Here is an 18,689-nt window from a genome sequence, read left to right on the forward strand (position 1 = left end):
GAGACAATGGGTCGGCCGGGGCAGTCAGGTTTGTGGATTTTGGGCAGGAGGTAGAAACGGGCGGTGCGGGGTTGTGGGACTATGAGGTTGGAGGCGGTGGATGGGAGATCCCCCGAGGTGATGAGGTTATGGATGGTCTGGGAGATGATGGTTTGGTGGTGGGAGGTGGGGTCATGGTCAAGGGTGCATTAGGAGGAGGTGTCCGCGAGCTGGCGTTTAGCCTCAGCGGTGTAAAGGTCGGTGCGCCAAACTACTACCGCGCCTCCCTTGACTGCCGGTTTGATAGTGAGGTAGGGGTTGGAACAGAGGGAGTGGAGGGCTGCACGTTCCGAGGGTGAGAGGTTGGAGTGGGTGAGAGGGGTGGGGGAGTTCAGGTGGCGGTTAATGTCGCAGCGGCAGTTGGCTATGAAGAGATCGAGGGTGGGTAAGAGGCCAGCACTGGGGGTCCAGGTGGATGGGGTGTGTTGGAGACGGGAGAAGGGGTTGTCAGAGGGTGGGCGACAGTCTTGGTTGCAGAAGTAGGCGCGGAGGCGAAGACGGCGGAAGAATTGTTCGATGTCATGCTGCGTGTGACATTTAAGTGTGATGTCAGGAAGGATAATGTCACAAAATCAATTTATGTTAGATGACAATATTAAGGAATTCAGTACCAAAGGGTATAGTTGAAGGCAAGATAAGATCATCCGTGATCAAATTAAATAGCAGAATAAGCTCGAGACTAGTTACTTCTATTTGTTCCTGTTCGCTACACAGTACCTGGTTGTGTGCATGAAGTAAAATGTTTGGTATCTGAAATAGGATACTGACCTTCGTGGACCTATCACCAAATCAGCTTTTATTTACACTTACACGTTACATGACACTGACCCAACTAGTACAAAGCCAGTTCTGAGTGAACAGAACCTCTGACACTCCTGTTTTTTTATTTTATTAAACAATACAGTTTACAAAATAATTGACATTAACAGCCATATACAAGAAACAGCAAATTTCAAGGGAGAGGAGCAGCGAAGCCAGGTCCCAAACCCACCATTCAACCAGCTTTCAGGAAGATGAGGACAAACTTCAGATCCTGACACTCTTGTTTCTTTTTTTTTGTGTACAAATCTTTATTCAATTTCCACCACCAGGAAGAAAAGAAACACCCAAGTGGCCAAAGATGACACTCCTATTTCCTTTTTGTTTCAAGTCCTTGACACTGCTCCAGCTCCCTCAGAGCCAGCTCTCAGAATGAACGGGATGTCGACACTCCTGTTTCTATCTGTCAGCCAGTGCTCCCTGATTGGGGCTGTTAATCTGGTCCCCAATCAGGGAGCTCATTCTGAGCTCCACCTGGCTGACATTGTTGCAATCACCACAGAAACTATTCTAAGATTTCCCTTTGCCAGTTTGTGCCTGCCTTGTGTTTCTTCTCCATTTGCCACACCTCTGGTCCATGCTTTCAGAACAGTGAGCACAGGGATAAGTGATGGGTTTACGCCTGCTTGAGAAGGTGGATGACAGCTCAGTCTAAAAGTTGACACCTCAGTCTGACACTCTGCATGCCCTCAGTCCTGAATCTAAGGGATCTGTTACTTTTTGGGTCCATTCCGGGGTTGGGCAGGAGCTTTTCACTTTGATGCCAAAGATGACAAATTTGTTACTTTCGAAGCAGTTTATTGGTCACTTATGATCAGGTGACCATTGTGTGTCATTTTCTGGTTGACAGGTTTTTGGGGTAATGCTAACCTAAAAATCAGGCCAATCAGAGTTTGCACACTTGAGTTTATTAACGTCTTCACCCAGCCTCTGTCAGACAGTGGGAAAATTATCTGCCTTTACAAATTTAATGAAATATACATATACATGAAAATTACATTGAAATGTCAAACTTAAACTGCTATGTAAGCTGCAAGAGATATAGAGAATAAGAGGTGTGTCTCAACTTTTCCAGTTACAGGCTGTATTTACAATGTACATTTGTGTTGACTGTGGTTGGGGGGGGATGTGGGGAGAGTTTTTATTTTATCTTATTTTAACAAATGCCCAAGTACAAGTGCTGCTTGGCGCTCAAGTCTACTAGTTACCATCCCTTCCTACAAATGGACATGTCCAGAGAATTCAGAGTATTTTTTTCTTGTGCCCTGTGAGAAAGTTTTTTTGGTCCTTGTTCTGAAATATTCTGGTGCCCAGACAGAAGTTCATGTGCTCTGTGTCTCTTGTGCTTTTGCTGAACAGGCCCCCTCTGGCTCACCGACATTAATCCTTTCTTACTGAAGCAATACAGCTCAGAAGGAGGCCATTCAGCCTTTTGCAGCTGCACTAGCTCTCAGAATAGGCAACTCATTCAGTGCCAACTTCTACCCATAATCCTGCACATCCTGCCTTTTGAAATAAGATTAATTCCCTTTTGAATGCTTCAAATGAACCTGCCGTTGTTGTACACTCAGGCAATCCGTTCCATAATTTAACCACCGTATGAAAAACAAATTCTCATTTCTGCTGCTTTTGCCAATTATTTTAAATCTGTGCCCTCCTGTTTCCTAGCCTTTCATGGGTGAAAGTAGTTTCACCCTATCTACTGTGTCCTGGCCCCTCATGATTCTGAACACTTGCATCAGATCTCCTCTCTCCTTTCTCTTCTCCAAGAGAAACAGTCCTAACTTCTTCGATTTGTTTTTATTTTAGATTCTTCTCAGCCCTGGAATCATATATAAAAAGCACTCTCTCCACTGCATTCTCTGTCCAGTGTGCGCTCTCCAATGCTTTCACATCCTTCCAAAAGTGCAGTGCCCAGCCTGGAGTCAGCAGCTGGAATAGTGTCTCATATCTCTTTGTTGTTGTTCTTTATGTCCCTATTAATAAAGTTCAGGATTTCATCTTGAATATTAAATGGTTTCTCATCCTGTGCTGCCACTTCAATAACTTATTAATATACACACCCAGCTCACCCTGTTCCTGAATCCCTTTAGAATTGTGCCCTATATATTCTCTCCAGAGAATCTTTAAATCTTTTGAATCTTTATTAGCATTTTCATAAATTAATTAGGCATTGTTATCTATTGGTTTTGGCCCTTGCCTCCATAATAGATAGTTAATTATTAAAGCTCCTTGTTAATCCTTTGATTTAAAAATTCCGAGTGCCTTTTCTATAATACGATTGCCAGCTTCGATCGGCGCTTTGACAAGTGATGTTCTAACCATGTGACTTGAACATACAATGTAGGTCAGTTAGGACTGAGACAAGCAACAATGTCTTCACCCAGAGAGTGAGCAGCCTGTGGAATTTTCTACCCTGGAAAATGGTTTAGGCCAAAACATTGGAATGGTTTCAAGAAGGAGTTGGATGTAGTTCTTGGGGCTAAAGAGATCAATAAGGAGAAAGCAGGAATAGATGCTGAGTTGGGTGATCTGCCATGATCATATTGAATAGTGGAGCAGGCTCGAAGGGCTGAATGGCCAACTCCTCCTATTTTCTAAGTTTCAAGTAGCATTCCAGGAGCTGGAAACACTGAGCACAAAAACCAGTTGTCTGTTCAGTGCAGTGCTGAAGGAATGCAGCACCTCCAGAGTTCTAGAGATGAACAGCACGGAAGCAGACCCTTCGGTCCAACTTGTCCACACCAATCAGATATCCTAACCTAATCTAGTCCCTTTTGCCAGCACTTGGCCCATATCCCTCTCAACCCTTCCTATTCATATACCCATCCAGCTACCTTTTAAATGTTGTAATTGTACCAGCCTCCACCACTTGCTCTGGCAGCTGATTCAACACACACGCCACACACTGCATGAAAGTGCTGCCCCTTAGGTCCCTTTTATATCTCACCCTAAACCTATGTCTTCTAATTCTAGACTTCCCCACCCAGGGAAAATACCTTGTTTATTTATCCTATCTATGCCCTCGTGATTTTATAAGGTCACCCCTCAGCCAATTGAACTAAGGTCTCATTTGGCTGCTCAGTTTGGATACCCAATGATTCAATGACACTTGTTCGATGATCATCTGTTTGATTATCTTCGGATCCCATCTGCTTTCTCTCCATGCATGCCTGCTGAGTTTCTCCAGCAATTTCTGCTGTTGCCTCTCCCTGTGTCCCTGAGCCAGTTGCAAGAGACGAGAAGGAAATTATTAAAAGAATTTGGTTTTAGCTGTGGCACACTCACCTTTGAGACGTTTGCTTGCCCGAACCCACTTCAAAGGCTAAGGAACGTAATCCTGACTGGCAATCTCTGTGCCAGTACTGAGAGAGTGCTGCACTAGTAGAGAGTGCTGCCGTCTTGTGAATATGATGCTAAACCCACGCTACTGAGAGATATCCCATGGGCATTATTTCAAAAAGCGGATGAGTTCTTTGCAGTGTCTGGGGCTAAACCATATTCTTCAGACAGCACCCCTTAAAACTTTCTGGTCATTATCCTGTCACTTTCAGGGAGTTTGCTCTGTGCAAATTGATTTGTTTTCCTTATGATGTGTAATATGTATGCAAGTCTATTTTCTTCTTTCTCCTTGTGTCCCCACTCACTTGCCGGATACTGTCTCCTGTAGTGGCACCTTGTTAAAGCCTGCCAGTTCTACGAGCGAGAAAGAACCAGGGCTACCTGGACACACTTAAAAGCTATATTGTTATTCCTTCACCATTGCTGGGTAAGGAACTCTGTGGGTGGACTTACACCTGATGGGCTGCAATGCTGTCCTTGATAAGTGAAGTCCACATCCCATGAATAGGAAACCAGACACTTGTGAATATTGGAAATTCTCAGTTGCAGAGAGCTGCTGTCCTCCTCCACCGCCTACAACAAAGGCCACCTGCAAACTGCAGGAGGAACACCTCATCTTCCACCTCGGAACCCTACAGCCACATGGCATGAACATTTAATTCACCAGTTTCCATACCTCTCCTCCCCCACCCCATCCCAGGTTCAACCCTCCGATTCAGATCCATCTTCTTGACTTGCCTACCTTTCCCCCAGCCCCACCTCCTCTCCCCCCCTATTTATTTCAGCCCCCTTCCCCATCCTAGTCCTGAAGGAGTGTTGTACCCAAAACCCTGACTCTCCTGCTCCTTTGCTGTCTGACCGGCTGTGCTTTCCCAGCACCACACTTTTTTTTCAACTCTGATCTCGAGCATCTGCAGTCCTCACTTTCTCCTGAGAGGTGTAGTCAGTTGGTCGTTATACGTTCAAGTCAGAGGTCACTTTGGGTGCTAAGTAAATTGCGATATTGGAATATTATAAAAATGTCATAGATTGGTCATGGTTTTGTTAACCAGCTCCAATTTCTGTGCATATACCCAGTTTTAATGTTGTTCACAACCAAAGTCTGGTTCAAAAAAACGTTTCTTTGAAACCAACTTACCATCTTAGAAAACTTAGAACAGTATCTGCTGGAATAATGCAACAAGGCTCTTGTATTGACCCTCTTTAGAGCATATTCCTTTATTTGCGTTCTCTAAACCATGCATGTCTTGTAACTTGGTTAGCCGTTGGACGCATCGGTGGACTGAAAGTTAACAATTTCTCTATCAAAGACTGGCACTTCTCCTCTAGCATAATCTCTTCTGGATAAATCACACCCATAAGCTGTTTCTCTGGTAACTTGCTGATGCTGGAGTCATTGAATGGCATATACCCGGTAACTATCACATACAGGATGACTCCCATGCTCCAGATATCATACTTTTTGGGATCGTAAGGGACCCCCAAGAGGACCTCAGGAGGAGAGTAGGCTGCAGAGCCACAGTAGGTAGTACTGAGCTCCGGATAGCCTCGGCTCTTCCTCCCAAATCCGAAATCTGCCAGCTTCACCTGCATCTGCTCTGTCAGTAGGATGTTCTCACACTTGAGATCCCGATGGACAATGTCACGCTCGTGAAGATACTTGATGGCTTTGGTGATTTGAGAAAACAAGCACTTGGCTTCCTGGCATGAGACACAGGTTCTTTGTTGGATCAACTGTAGAAGATTTGTAGAGACCAGCTCCATGACAATGTAGACTTTCCCATTGCGAACTTCAATAAACTCATAGACATGGACAATATGAGGATGCTTGATCCCTCTCAAAATGGCCAACTCCCTCGGCAAGAACTTACTGGCAAAATCCTTTGGAACTTTTTTCCTATCGACCACTTTGATTGCAACATTTTTGTTGTACTTTTTTGAAATGGCCTCTTTAACCTTGGAGTAGCTGCCTTCTCCTATAGTTTTTCCCAGTTTATAACCTAACTGTGCTAGTAGTTTGCTCCCCGACATGTTACACGGCCATCTTGTTAAGGCAATACCCTGATGACCCAACTTGTCCTATCAGTGCACCTGCTGTAATAATTTGCAGTTGTGAAGTTTCCTTTGTGTCACGCTCCCACCCCATCACCTTTTATAGACATATGCCCAAATGTTTTAAAATAATATTGACAGCAGCAACTTCGCAGTGAAATATAAAGAGCTTGGCCACTTCCAGTTGCCAACCTTCACCTGAACTTTCCAAATTGGCCAACTCCTTATGAGGTCACAAAGCAGTTCCATTCATTCTGAGGCACAAACAAGTTTGTGTTGGCTTTAAGGGGAAGTGAAGTAAGGGATCTATTTGCGATGCTTACACTAAACATAGATTACATAATAAGGCTTGTTTCTACGTTGACAGGTTTGGGAGTGGTGACCTCTGACCTTGACACCCGAGTGTTATGAGATCACCCTCATCGAGGATAGGCTGGGCTACACTGCCCTCAGTAGGCTGATAGCCAATGGGCAAGGCTTCCCCAGCAGCTTTTCTGATTGGACTATTTCCCTTAGGATTTCGACTTGGAGAATCTCAAAGAGCATTGGTTTTCTCTCGTCTACTGTGCTGAATAGGCTGGGATTTTATTCCATAGAGCATTGGAGGCTGAGGGGTGACTTCGTAGAGGTTTACAAAATCATGAAGGGCATAGGTAAGGTGAATAGCCACGGTCTTTTGCCAAGGAGAATCCAAACATAAAGGGATAAGATTTAATGTGAGAGGGAAAGGATTTAAAAGGCACCTGAGGGGCAACATTTTCACACTGGGTAGTGCATGTATGGAACAAACTGCCAGAGGAAGTGGTAGAGGTGGGTACGATTACAAAATTTAAAATATATTTGGACAGGTACATGGATAGGAAAGGTCTAGAGGGATATGGGCCAAACATGGACAAATGGGACTAGTTCAGTTTGGCACACCCGACTTTGGATCGAAGGGTCTATTTCTGTGCTGTCTGACTCTTAAGATTCCACCAATGTGATCTGTAAGGTCCATCTGGAAACATAATCCCAGTGGAAATATCCACAGTCCCCATGAGAAAAAGGGCTCTTGCAGGGAAAGGCAACAAACAGGAGTCTCTCCATCGTCCTGGTTTGAAGGCTTGCCCCTTGTCTCTTTCCAAGAGGAAATCAAATTGTGCCAAGAGCCTATTTGTGGCCTCAAAAAGTAGTTAAAGGAAACATTCTGATGAAAAAGCCCTGAAAATCACAAAATAATTAAATATTATTCAGAGAACAGACAGGCACATCATCTACAAGAGCAGCGTAATGCTTGTTCAGTTCCAGCTGGATTCTGGCGCCCGGTTTGAAATATCCCAGTTCAGGAAGGATGTGAAAGATTTGGAGAGGCTACAGAAGCGATTCACTGGAATGGTTCTAGAGATGTGAGAGAATAATTATTTAGGGAAGCTGGAGAAACTAGGATTTTCGCCATCGAGTCGAGCAAGCTAAGAGGAGATTTGACCAAGGCTTGTAGAATGAGAAGGGTAAATAAAGAGAAACTGTTTTCAGTGGCTGAAGGCCAGATGATGAAGAGGCATCTTGATTTTGTGGCTGGTGGTGGACACTTGGAATGCTGCACTGCCTGATGGGATGGGTATGTTCAGCACTTTTCAAGATGGAGTGGGATTAAAAATTTAGTTGCAGAGGTATGAAGATTGGGCTTTCCTAGGCTGCTGTTCAAAAAATCTGTCACTGAATGGCATCGCTGTGTGATGTATGATTCTACAATTCTTATTTAAAGGTTTCCCTTTGTAAGCAGGGAGTCTATTTGATTTGTTTATTCTGTACAGACTTTCTGCTCAAGCTACTACATAGTGTCATTGTTCCTTCCAAGTGGGAGGTCTCGCCTGTAAAAGATGCCCCTTTTCGGCCAAAAGAATGGCTTCCTTGAAAAGCCTTTGCTCAAGGAGCTCAGAGAGGAGACACTCAGACAGGGAGACACTACTGAAGTTTTCTGAGGCAGTTTCTCAAGGTTTATCCTCACTGGGGATATCCTCTTCTTTTTATCCCAGATTAGGCCTTGAAACTTTAACCATTAACTCATTGTTAACAGTCCCCATGTTCTGTGAATTAATGTACATTTGAAGAAATAATATTGAGAGTCTGTTTACTGTAGGTTCTGTTTACTGAGAATCCCTGAGTTGCCTGTTTTACTGGAATGTAAATGATCAGTATTAGAGCACAATAGACCCGAGAGTTTTATGAGGAACTAATGGTTTCGGCGGCACTGAGTTTTAAAAGCCAATGTCTCATAAACAGGGAAGATTATGAGAGAGGTGAAAACCCACAGATTTAAGATTCTGAATAGGAAATAGATCAATTAACATTGTTTTTGATGGTGAACATTCAATAATAAGAGCATGATTGGAAATTAGAGAGAAGTAATGAATGCAATATTATTGGTCAAACTAGCTTTAGCTTGAAGGGAGGCGAGAGAGAAGTTGGACAGCACTCCCTTTGTCTCACATTACAGAGTATCCAAGGAGTATTAGAAAAGGCTTCCACAACAGATGTGAGTTTTGAACAGATTTTGGCTTTATGAAAGAATCAGTTGATTGTAATGAAAGAAAAGCTTTGTTGTTGTTAAGGGCAATGATAAAGGCAGTTGGGGGGGTGTTGGGGAGACCAGAGATGCTAATAACAACGAAAATGTCAATACATGTAGAAGGACTCCGGCTGGAGAATAATGCTTGCCTTCAGCTCCAGAAACACCCAACAAACAAGCAACAACTTCCCTTTGACCCCTTTTACCCCATCCCATCAGCTGATGGTGATAATCTAACATGATGTCATTCCCACTGCCTCATTGATGTAACCAGGCCTTCTGTAACACAACTGGATATTGAGTGCTGCCTCACTTGTCTGGTAGGGAAACATTTGTACAGCTGATCCTGATTAAAATAATCCTGCATCTCTCCACAGGCGCTGCTGAATTTCTCCAGAGTTTTAATTTCAGCAGCTGGAGTATTTAGCTGTTGTCAATTTGTTGAGTTTGAGCTGTGTTGATGGTAGGGTGACTTGTCTGTGCTGAGGACTGTAAACTCTGGAATAATTGACAAAAGCATCTCTAACTGTTCTTCCTTAATTTCCTTCTGAAAACCTCTTTGACCAAGTGTTTTAATGTCTTCTTCCTTGGTCTGATGTTTGTCCCCAACAGTCACAATAAAAGTGCGATTTAACAGCTGGTTGTGATCATGGAAGGGATTTGATTAACAATGGAGCAAGCAGAGATGAAAGAAAAGACTGCCAAAGGTTAGTCCCAAAGCTGGTAAAATACCAGTTGTCTCTGAGGTCGTCTTCACTTTCCTTAACAGTGTCTTCACATAGCCTTCTTTGGTCCTCTGAAGAGTCTTCTCATCTCTATCATACCAGAAATAGAAACTTCAGTTAATAAGGAGGAATTGGAGAAACTGGGATTGATCTCTTCAAAAAAGAGAAAGTAAGATTTAATGGAGACGTTAAAAACCATGAAGGTGAAAGGGTCAGTAACTAAAGAACACAGATTTAATTGGCAAATAAACCAGTACTGGTATGAATTTTATTTAGAGTGATAGAGCTGTGCAGCACAGAGACAGACCCTTCAATACATGCCACGTATCCTAAATTAATCTAGTCCCATTTGGCCCATATCCCTCTAAATCATTACTATTCATGTACCCATCCAGATGCCTTTTAAATGTTGTAATTGTACCAGCCTCCACCACTTCCTCTGGCAGCTCATTCCATACATGCACCACCCACTGTGTGAAAAAGTTGCCCTTTAGGTTTCTTTTTATATCTTTCCCCTCTCACCCTAAACCTATACCCTCTCTAGCTCTGGGCTCCCCACTCTGGGCAAAAGACCTTGCCTATTCACCCTATTCATGCCCCTTGCGATTTTATAAACGTCCATAAGATCATTTGACATGGTGAATGATTATGATCAGGAACATGATGCATGAAGGTTTGATGGAAACAGATTCACTATTAAGTTTCAAACGGGAATGGGATAAGTGCTTTAACAAGAGAAAACTCACAGGGCCAGAGGGAAAGAGCATGGGGAATGGGGCTGACCAAACGCTGTCCAGAAAGAGCTCAGTCCTCGGAGGAATATCAAACATTATGGCTGGAGGTAACTCAGGCAACTATTAATCTGATGTCCTGTAATCACAGAAACATCAGTGCTGTGGATGTGTTGTTGACACCACGTGGATTTTATTCTGTCCTATCACAAGTTACTGGTAGCATCCTAAAACCATTCCCATCTGGATCTGTTGTCAGGTCATTGGTAAGAGAATGATTGCAAATCGATTGTTGTTGTTGTTGAACTTTATTTGGCTCTTACATTAGTTGTCTTGTCTTTGATAGGCCAATGTGATATTAGTTATTATTAATCAGCCTCTTCAGACATGAGAAGACACAATTCTGTATGTTTGTGAGAGACAATATTGTCAGCTAACACACTTTGAGTTTGGATCCTTGGAAATGAATGTTTGTAATTTACAGTGGTGTAATTACTAATTCACCCTATTATCAGTGGTATGTAGGTGTGTAATGATGTATATGACCTAAATCTAATCACTGTGTCTTTACCATGTACAATTCTTCAATCTTTGCTACGACAGATCAAATTAATATTCCAGGAGACTTGTTTAGAATTGGTCTCTTGCTTTATTAATAATAATATGCAGAGCAATAATCACAATCGCGTTCACTTGCTTTAAATAATACAATTTATCTCTTGCACATGAACAGTGGCTAGATGGTCCTTATGGGCTCTAAAATGTATTGAGATGTTCCTAAATCATGAAAGGCACTATACAAATGCAAGTTCTTTCTTTGTTGCCGTTTGACAGAAAAATAATGGAGCTGTTATGCTGCCTCAGTTGGCCATTTTGATTTGTTAACAATGGATTCCTCTGTGCATGGCCCAGAGCAGAAGTTCTTCCTGATCACTGTCCCTGTCTGTTCTGAGCCTTTCACTGATCCAATAGCTGTAGAAAGTCCTGTTTGCAAAAGTCAGACTTGCCAGATGTTTCTGTGGTTCTTAAGTAACAGCTTCACAGAGAGACCGGGATCAAGGAGTTTCCATTGCTATAGGTAACAGGTATGTTTCTGATTATCCAGACTAACATGTATTTGTCTCCATATGCTTCTTCTGTGCTAAACTCAGAATGAAATCACACATGCTTTCAGAGTGCAGCCCTTTCGTCAGGTGCAGTGGGCTTGTGTGATTTCAAATAAACCTGTTGGACTATAACCTGGTGTTGTGTGACTTCTAACTTTGTCCATCCCAGTCCAACACCAGCACCTCTCAGAATGAAGTACACATTGCTCTTTAAATCCCAGGCTTTCTTTTATAGGAAATAATTTCAATTGTTTACTTTGGGAAGTGATTCAAAAGAAAATCCCCAAATTATGGCATATCTCCTCTGCCTTCAAAAAATAAGTCACCATAGGACAGCTCTGTCATTCGGGAATTTTAACCTGAGGGTCAGCACGCCTCGGGTGAGGTTGCGAAGGAGATTCCTTCATGGTAATCTCAGCCAGAGTGGGAACTGAACCCACGCTGTTGGTATCACTCTGTGCTGTTAAACCAGCTGAATAAAAACAGAAAGAGTTGCAGATACTGTACATCAGAAACAAAAACAGAAATCGCTGGAAAAGCTCAGCAGGGCTGGCAGCATCTGCGGAGAGAAATCAGAGTTAACATTTCAGGTCCAGTGACCCTTCCTGAGTTCTGAGAGGAGGGGGCTTCCTTGTGGATGAGCTAGCTAGCAAAGCTTAGGCATTCCGGTTCACAGTCAATTTACTAATATTGGCATAACTTACAAGCTCATATTGCCATAATGTCATTCACTCTCTTGTAATCTGAGTTGCTCCTTGTCCCAATTTTCTCCAGTTGTCATCATTCAGGTTCTAGTAGAGAAGTCTGGAATTGGAGGGGGGTGGAGTGGTGGGTAGCCTTAGGAATGTCCAGATGCAACTTAGCGCAGAAAGGGCTCCTGGAACTCTCTACCATAAACTACCCGTTGAGACGGGAATTCAATTCAAAAACTTGAAAGTGATGGTACATTTTTTGTTCAGTAAAGGTTCCAGAGCCAAGGGGAACAGAAACAGTCAGATCAGAAAACAGGCCAAGCTAACGGGCTGAATGGCCACTTCCTGTTCTTCCATCCTGGGTTTTCAATTAATTCTTTTTCCCCTCTAAATTGTCTGCTTCCCCATTGGCTGCCAAATAAAAGCATAACAAACTCTGATTTGAGTAATGTTCATCATTGTCATTTCTATTAAATTTATTGTTACATTAAAAGCTTTTCAAATCACTCTAATCTCAAGAATATTACATATCCCTGGAATATTGTATATGGTTTTGTTCCTCCTGCATAAGGAAGAATGTACTTGCCTTCGAGACGGTGCAATGGAGGCTCACTAAACCTGATTTGGGGATAAAAGGATTGCTCTATGAGGAGGGATTAAGTAGAATTCAAATTTATTTGAATTTTGGAGAATGAGAGGTGTTAGAGTCATAGAGATGTACAGCATGGAAACAGACCCTTCAGTCCAGCCCGTCCACGCCAACCAGATATCCCAACCCAATCTAGTCCCACCTGCCAGTACCCGGCCCATATCCCTCCAAACCCTTCCTATTCATATACCCATCCAAATGCTTTTTAAATGTTGTAATTGTACCAGTCTCCACTACATCCTCTGGCAGCTCATTCCATACACGTACCACCCTCTGCATGAAAAAGTTGCCCCTTAGGTCTCTTGTATATCTTTCCCCTCTCGCCCTAAACCTATGCCCTCTAGTTCTGGACTCCCCGACCCAAGGGAAAAGACTTTGTCTATTTATCCTATCTATGCCCCTCAATTTTGTAAACTTCTATAAGGTCACCCCTCAGCGTCTGACGCTCCATGGAAAACAGTCCCAGCCTGTTCAGCCTCTCCCTGTAGCTCAGATCCTCCAACCCTGGCAACATCCTTGTAAATCTTTTCTGAACCCTTTCAAGTTTCACAACGTCTTTCCAATAGGAAGGAGACCAGAATTGCACGCAATATTCCAACAGTGGCCTAACCAATGTCCTGTACAGCGGCAACATGACCTCCCAACTCTCCTTGAAATGTACAAAATTAGCAGAGGACTTGATATGATAGACACTGGGAGATTGTTTCTCCCTGGGGCTGGAGAATCTGTTTCAATACTGATACAAAATAAATCCCTTCACTCTCAGGGTTTGTGAATCTTTGGAAATGTCAACGTCAAGGAACTATGGATGGTTTATCATGAAGTGTTTTCCAGATAGTATTTTAGTTCATGCTTGGGATGTGGGCATCACTGTCAGGCCCAGCATTTATTAGAATCAAAGTGTACCTACAGTGTGAAGCAGACCATTAGACCCATTGAGCTCACACAGAATCTCTGAAGAGCATCTCATCCTGAAACATCCCATTACCCTGTCTCTGTAACCCTGCATTTCCCATGGCTAGTCCACCTAACCTACACATGTCTAGACATTATGGGGCAATTTAGCATAGTCAATCCACCCTAACCTGGGCAATGGGAGGAAACTGGAGCACCCAGAGAAAACCCACGCAGACACGGGAGAATGTGCAAACTCCACACGGACAGTCCCTGGCACTGTGAGGCAGCAGTGCTCACCACTGAGCCACCATGTAGCCCAATTTATTACCCATCCCTAATTCTTTTTGAGAAGCTGATGGGGAATTGCCCTCTTGAACCACTGCAGTCGATTTGCTGTAGGGACCCCCACAATGCTCTGATGGAGAACGTTCCAGAAACAAAACCAGAAATTGCTGAAAAAGCTCAGCAGGTCTGGCAGCATCTATGGAGAGAAATCCGAGTTAACATTTCTGCTGCAGTGACCCTTCCTCAGAACTGATGGCAACTAGGAAAACATTGTTTTTTTATGTAGGAGACAGAGATAAGATTCCAGGATTTTGACACAGCAGCATTGAAGGAATAGCAGAACAGGGGAAGTGGTGGCATTTTGGTAATGTCACTGGACTTATAATCCAGATCCCTAGGTTCTGAGTAAAAAAAAAAGATTGCTGGAAAAGCTCAGCAGGTCTAGCAGCATCTATGGAGAGAAATCAGAGTTAATGTTTTGGTTGCGCTGACCCTTCCTTGGAAGGGCCAATTTCTATTTTAGGCTCTGATTTACAGCATCAGCAGTTCTTTCAGTTTTTATTTAATGTTCTGAATACATTGGTTCAAATTTCACCTTGGCAGATGGTAACATTTTAATTCAATTAAAAATCCAACTCTATGTTAACCTTGTAATGAGTATCAACCGTTGTAAAAATCCATCAGGTTAACTAATGTTCTTTAGGGCGAAACATCTGGCATCCTTACTTGGTCTGGGCCTATATGTGACTCAACTTTTAACTGCCCTCTGGGCAATTAGAGATGGCAATAAATGCTGGCTTGGCTGGTTGGATGCCCACATTCCATAATCCAAATTTAAGAAAAATTATTTCTATATCAGTATAATGTGTGTTTTGCAGGGGGTGGTGTTCCCATGTATCTGCTGCCCCTGTCTGCCTAGATGGAAGTGGTTTTGGGGTTTGGAAGGTGCTGTCTAAGGATCTTCAGTGAATTTCTGCAGTGCATCTTGTAGATGGTACACACTGTTGCTACTGAGAATTGGTGGTGGAGGGAGTAGGTGTTTTTGCATGTCGTGCTTATCAAGCAGGCTGCTTTGTTGTCCAGCTTCTTGGGTGTTGTTGGAGCTGCAATGATCAATAGATTTTTGAACACAAAAGAAGATAAGGGATTTGTGGATCAGGTGGAAATCAAGCATTAGTACAGAATGTCAGTCATGATTGTACTGAATGGCAGGAGAGATTTGAGTTGCTAAATGACTGACTCCTAATCTTTTTCTTTTAAGATCTTATGTATTTCAGTGCTGCATAGTGCATTTACCAACTTCCAAGTCTATATTCTTGGGTTCATTTTAATCTGCTGCACTCCCCACTCAGTGGGAATCGTTCACAGGTATTTTATGAGAATTAATTTATTTCTCCACATACAGACTGAGTTAACACAAAATGAAGAGAGGAGCCTGGCTTTAATTTTTAAACTTAGTTCTAGTTATCTGTGTAACAACAGAAAAAATAACAATGATGTGCTACTGCACATTGGCATTTCACAAGAAAAAAATTCACCTTCACTACATTCTGACATACCATCAAGATCAGGACCATACTCTCTGCAGATTCCTATTTTTCAAAACGCTTTTTTGGCTTTTCTGTGTCAGCAGAGTTCTCATTGCAAACTCCAGGAAGCTGTATCTCTTAGAATTATCACAGGCTTCACAAGCAAAGGATTTTCAAACCCAGTTGGTGAACGATGGCTTTCAGGTGACCTAGACTACATGAATGAGATTGTCTGGTTTAATGGATTGTAGAGGAAGGCTTCAGGAGTTGAATGGCCAATATCTGTTACTATGCTCTTGCTTAAGTTAGTTAAATTGTCTATGAATTAGTTGTTGGCAAAATCAGTTTGTATTTGACATATCTCTTGTGCTCCTGTTACATTTCAATGAAAGTTGTGACTACACAAATACCAACAACAAAAAATTCCAAAATCTTTTCAGAAGAAAGATGGTACAATCCAAAGGTGTGCAGGTTAGGGTGGAATGGCCATGCTAAATTGCCCATAGTATTCAGGGATGTGTAGGTTAGGTGCATTAGTCAGGGGAAATGTAGGATAATAGGGTAGGGGAATGGGTCTGCGTGGGTTAATCTTTGGAGGGTTGGTGTGGACTTGTTGGATCGATGGGCCTGTTTCCACACTGTAGGGATTCTATGAAAACATCTTGGATGTTGCCTTTAGGTTATTGGATTGCCCAATTCCTAATGGAGGTGAGAGATTGTCAGGACCATTTTATTTGATACATTTTGATTAGCAATTACATAGCCATTTAATTCAGGGCAAGTTTTAATTTTCAGTTCTTCCAATATGCAATTAAGGATAGAGTTAACAGTCTATCCATCACCTTCAATATTCAGTCCTTCTGCCATTGGCACACATTAGCAGCAATGTGTACCTTCTACAAGATGTATTGAGTAACTTGCTAAGAATCCTTCAACAGTACTTTCCAAACCCATAACTTGTACCATCTCAAAGGGCAAGGCCTGCACATAAGAAGTCCAAGATATTCACCATTTTGATTTGGACCCATATTGCTATTGCTTCATTGCCAGTGAAGTCTTGCAACTCCCTTTCTGACAGCATTGTGGGTATTTCTACACTGCAGCCATTCAAGAAGGCAACTTGTCACCACCACCTCAAGCACAACCAAGGGGTGGTCAATAAATATTAGCCAATTATACCCAACACTCCAAGTTTGATCTGTTTTTAAGGATCCTTTTCTCCCTTTCTCTCTCAGCTTTGTCGAGATTCTCTTGAAATATATCTAAACTATTCACTTCAAGCACTCCCTGCAGTGGTGGGTTCTCCTCTCACACCACTGTCTGGGTAAACAGGTCTCTCCTGAACTCCAGATTAGATTTGTTAATATATTTATGACCCCTAATTCTGGACTCACTCAAAAATGGAAAGTCATCTGCACTGTCAAATTCCTTTATAATCTTCCGGTACAGATTTCTAATCACTAATAAGTTTGCTTTTTCAAAGCTGCCAAGTACCTCAGTGATGGTGGCAGTAATATGTATGTGACAACAGCCAAACTAGTTTCCCTTCGGCTACGGTTCACTGGGTAGAATCTCCTTCCACTCAAAAGCTCCGACAGTGACTGAAAAAGAAAGCTTGTGCATTTTCAAAGCTTTAATTGCAAGTGGTTTTAGAAACGTCGTTACACTCATTATGGTAACACTATGAAGAAACTAATGTTCATGCCCCATAGGGTTTTTGGGTCACACTACTTGTTGTCTCTAAGCCATACGTGCTTGACAATCTGGTTGGCAGCTGGTCGTCCTGAAGGGCAAAACTGTAACAGCTCCCTAATCAAAGTTTGGCATTTGTCCTCCAGTTGGATGCTATCTGGGTAGACCACTCCTTTCTGCTGGCTCTTGGGTAACTTGCTGATGTTCGAATCATCAAAAGGCATGCACCCGGTCACTATCACATAAAGAATGATGCCCAGGCTCCAAATGTCGTACTTTTTGGGGTCATAGGGGACCCCCATGAGGACTTCAGGAGGGGCATAGGCAGCAGAACCGCAGTAGGTGCTGCTGAGGTCAGGATAGCCATGAATCTTCTTGCCAAATCCAAAGTCGGTGATCTTTACCTGCATTTCTTCGGTCAACAGGATGTTTTCACATTTGAGGTCTCGGTGGACAATGTCGTGCTCGTGAAGGTATTTGACAGCACAGGCGATCTGGGTAAAGAAATGACGGGCTTCATTGCATGGGATGTGGCCCCTGTGCTGTATCAACTGAAGAAGATCTGTTGCTGCCTGTTCCATAACAATGTAAAGCTTCCCATTGCAAACCTCAATGAATTCATACACCTGAACAATGTGAGGGTGTTTGATTCCTCTCAAGATGGCCAACTCCCTTGGCAGAAACTTATTGACAAAGTCTGGTGGAGCCTTCTTCCTGTCTACTACCTTTATGGCAACATTCTCCCTGTATTTCTTGGAACTCCCTACTTTCACTTTAGAATAACTGCCTTCACCGATTGTTTTCCCTAGTTTATAACCTAACTCTGTAAGAAATGTGTCTCCGGACATGGTGCATGGCCATGTTTTTTTTAAGCCAATTTTTTTGAGGTATTAGCCTTATGAGTAAACCAGTTCACACTTGTGCTGTAATAATTTGCAATTATGAAGTTTCTGCAGGCATCATGTACCTGGTGGCCATTTATAGACATGGCCTTGGAAGAAATGTTTGAAAATGTTGGCAAAAGTCCTGCCTTTTTGATTCTGTGAATGCCCCCAAAAAGATTAGAGTGCAGGAGAACAGCACTACAGTGATGGGGAATTACACAGTAAAGAGTTGAGTGGTAATGCAAAGTTATGGCTACATCATCTTGCGAGTCCAGGTCCACCCCAGGTTCAGTAACATTTCCATATTCAGCTTGGAGATATATCTCAGTCTTGGAGATTATTCCATGTGCAAATTAGTGCCTAATTTCCACATAATTTGTGTTTTTACAATCCAGTTTGCTTGATTGTAGTCTATTTGCTTTTGGACAGAGTGGTGATCCACTGTAACGAGGTCTAACAACATTATCTTGATCGTGCCATGGATGATAGCAGGTGACCTTTGAACTTGCTTGTCGAGGGGAGAGGTCAAACATACACTCTGACTTCTATGACATCACAAGTTAGACAAGCAAAGGAGGATTGAGTGACCTCATCAGCACAGCAGGCTAATGACGGGCTAAAGGCAACTCCATTCACTGAGACGTGAATGCCGTTTTGATGAGGAAACATGGGGTGGAGAGATGTAGGCCTGGCCCATGA

The 18,689-nt window shown here is 42.8% G+C and overlaps 2 protein-coding genes across 2 annotated transcripts; both read right to left on the bottom strand.

Annotated features, from left to right (window-relative positions):
* Positions 1-5,063: 5,063 nt before the first annotated feature.
* LOC122565116 (testis-specific serine/threonine-protein kinase 6-like) lies at positions 5,064-6,886 on the bottom strand. Its single transcript, XM_043720747.1, has one exon. The coding sequence runs from the start codon at positions 6,229-6,231 to the stop codon at positions 5,419-5,421; it is 813 nt and encodes a 270-aa protein (XP_043576682.1). The 5' UTR covers positions 6,232-6,886; the 3' UTR covers positions 5,064-5,418.
* A 9,540-nt stretch (positions 6,887-16,426) lies between these two features.
* On the bottom strand, positions 16,427-18,407 carry LOC122565463 (testis-specific serine/threonine-protein kinase 6-like). The gene has a single exon (XM_043721467.1). The coding sequence runs from the start codon at positions 17,952-17,954 to the stop codon at positions 17,142-17,144; it is 813 nt and encodes a 270-aa protein (XP_043577402.1). The 5' UTR covers positions 17,955-18,407; the 3' UTR covers positions 16,427-17,141.
* Between the last annotated feature and the right edge of the window lie 282 nt (positions 18,408-18,689).

This window comes from Chiloscyllium plagiosum, chromosome 31, assembly GCF_004010195.1.
Source record: "Chiloscyllium plagiosum isolate BGI_BamShark_2017 chromosome 31, ASM401019v2, whole genome shotgun sequence".
In the NCBI taxonomy this organism is placed as follows: domain Eukaryota; kingdom Metazoa; phylum Chordata; class Chondrichthyes; order Orectolobiformes; family Hemiscylliidae; genus Chiloscyllium; species Chiloscyllium plagiosum.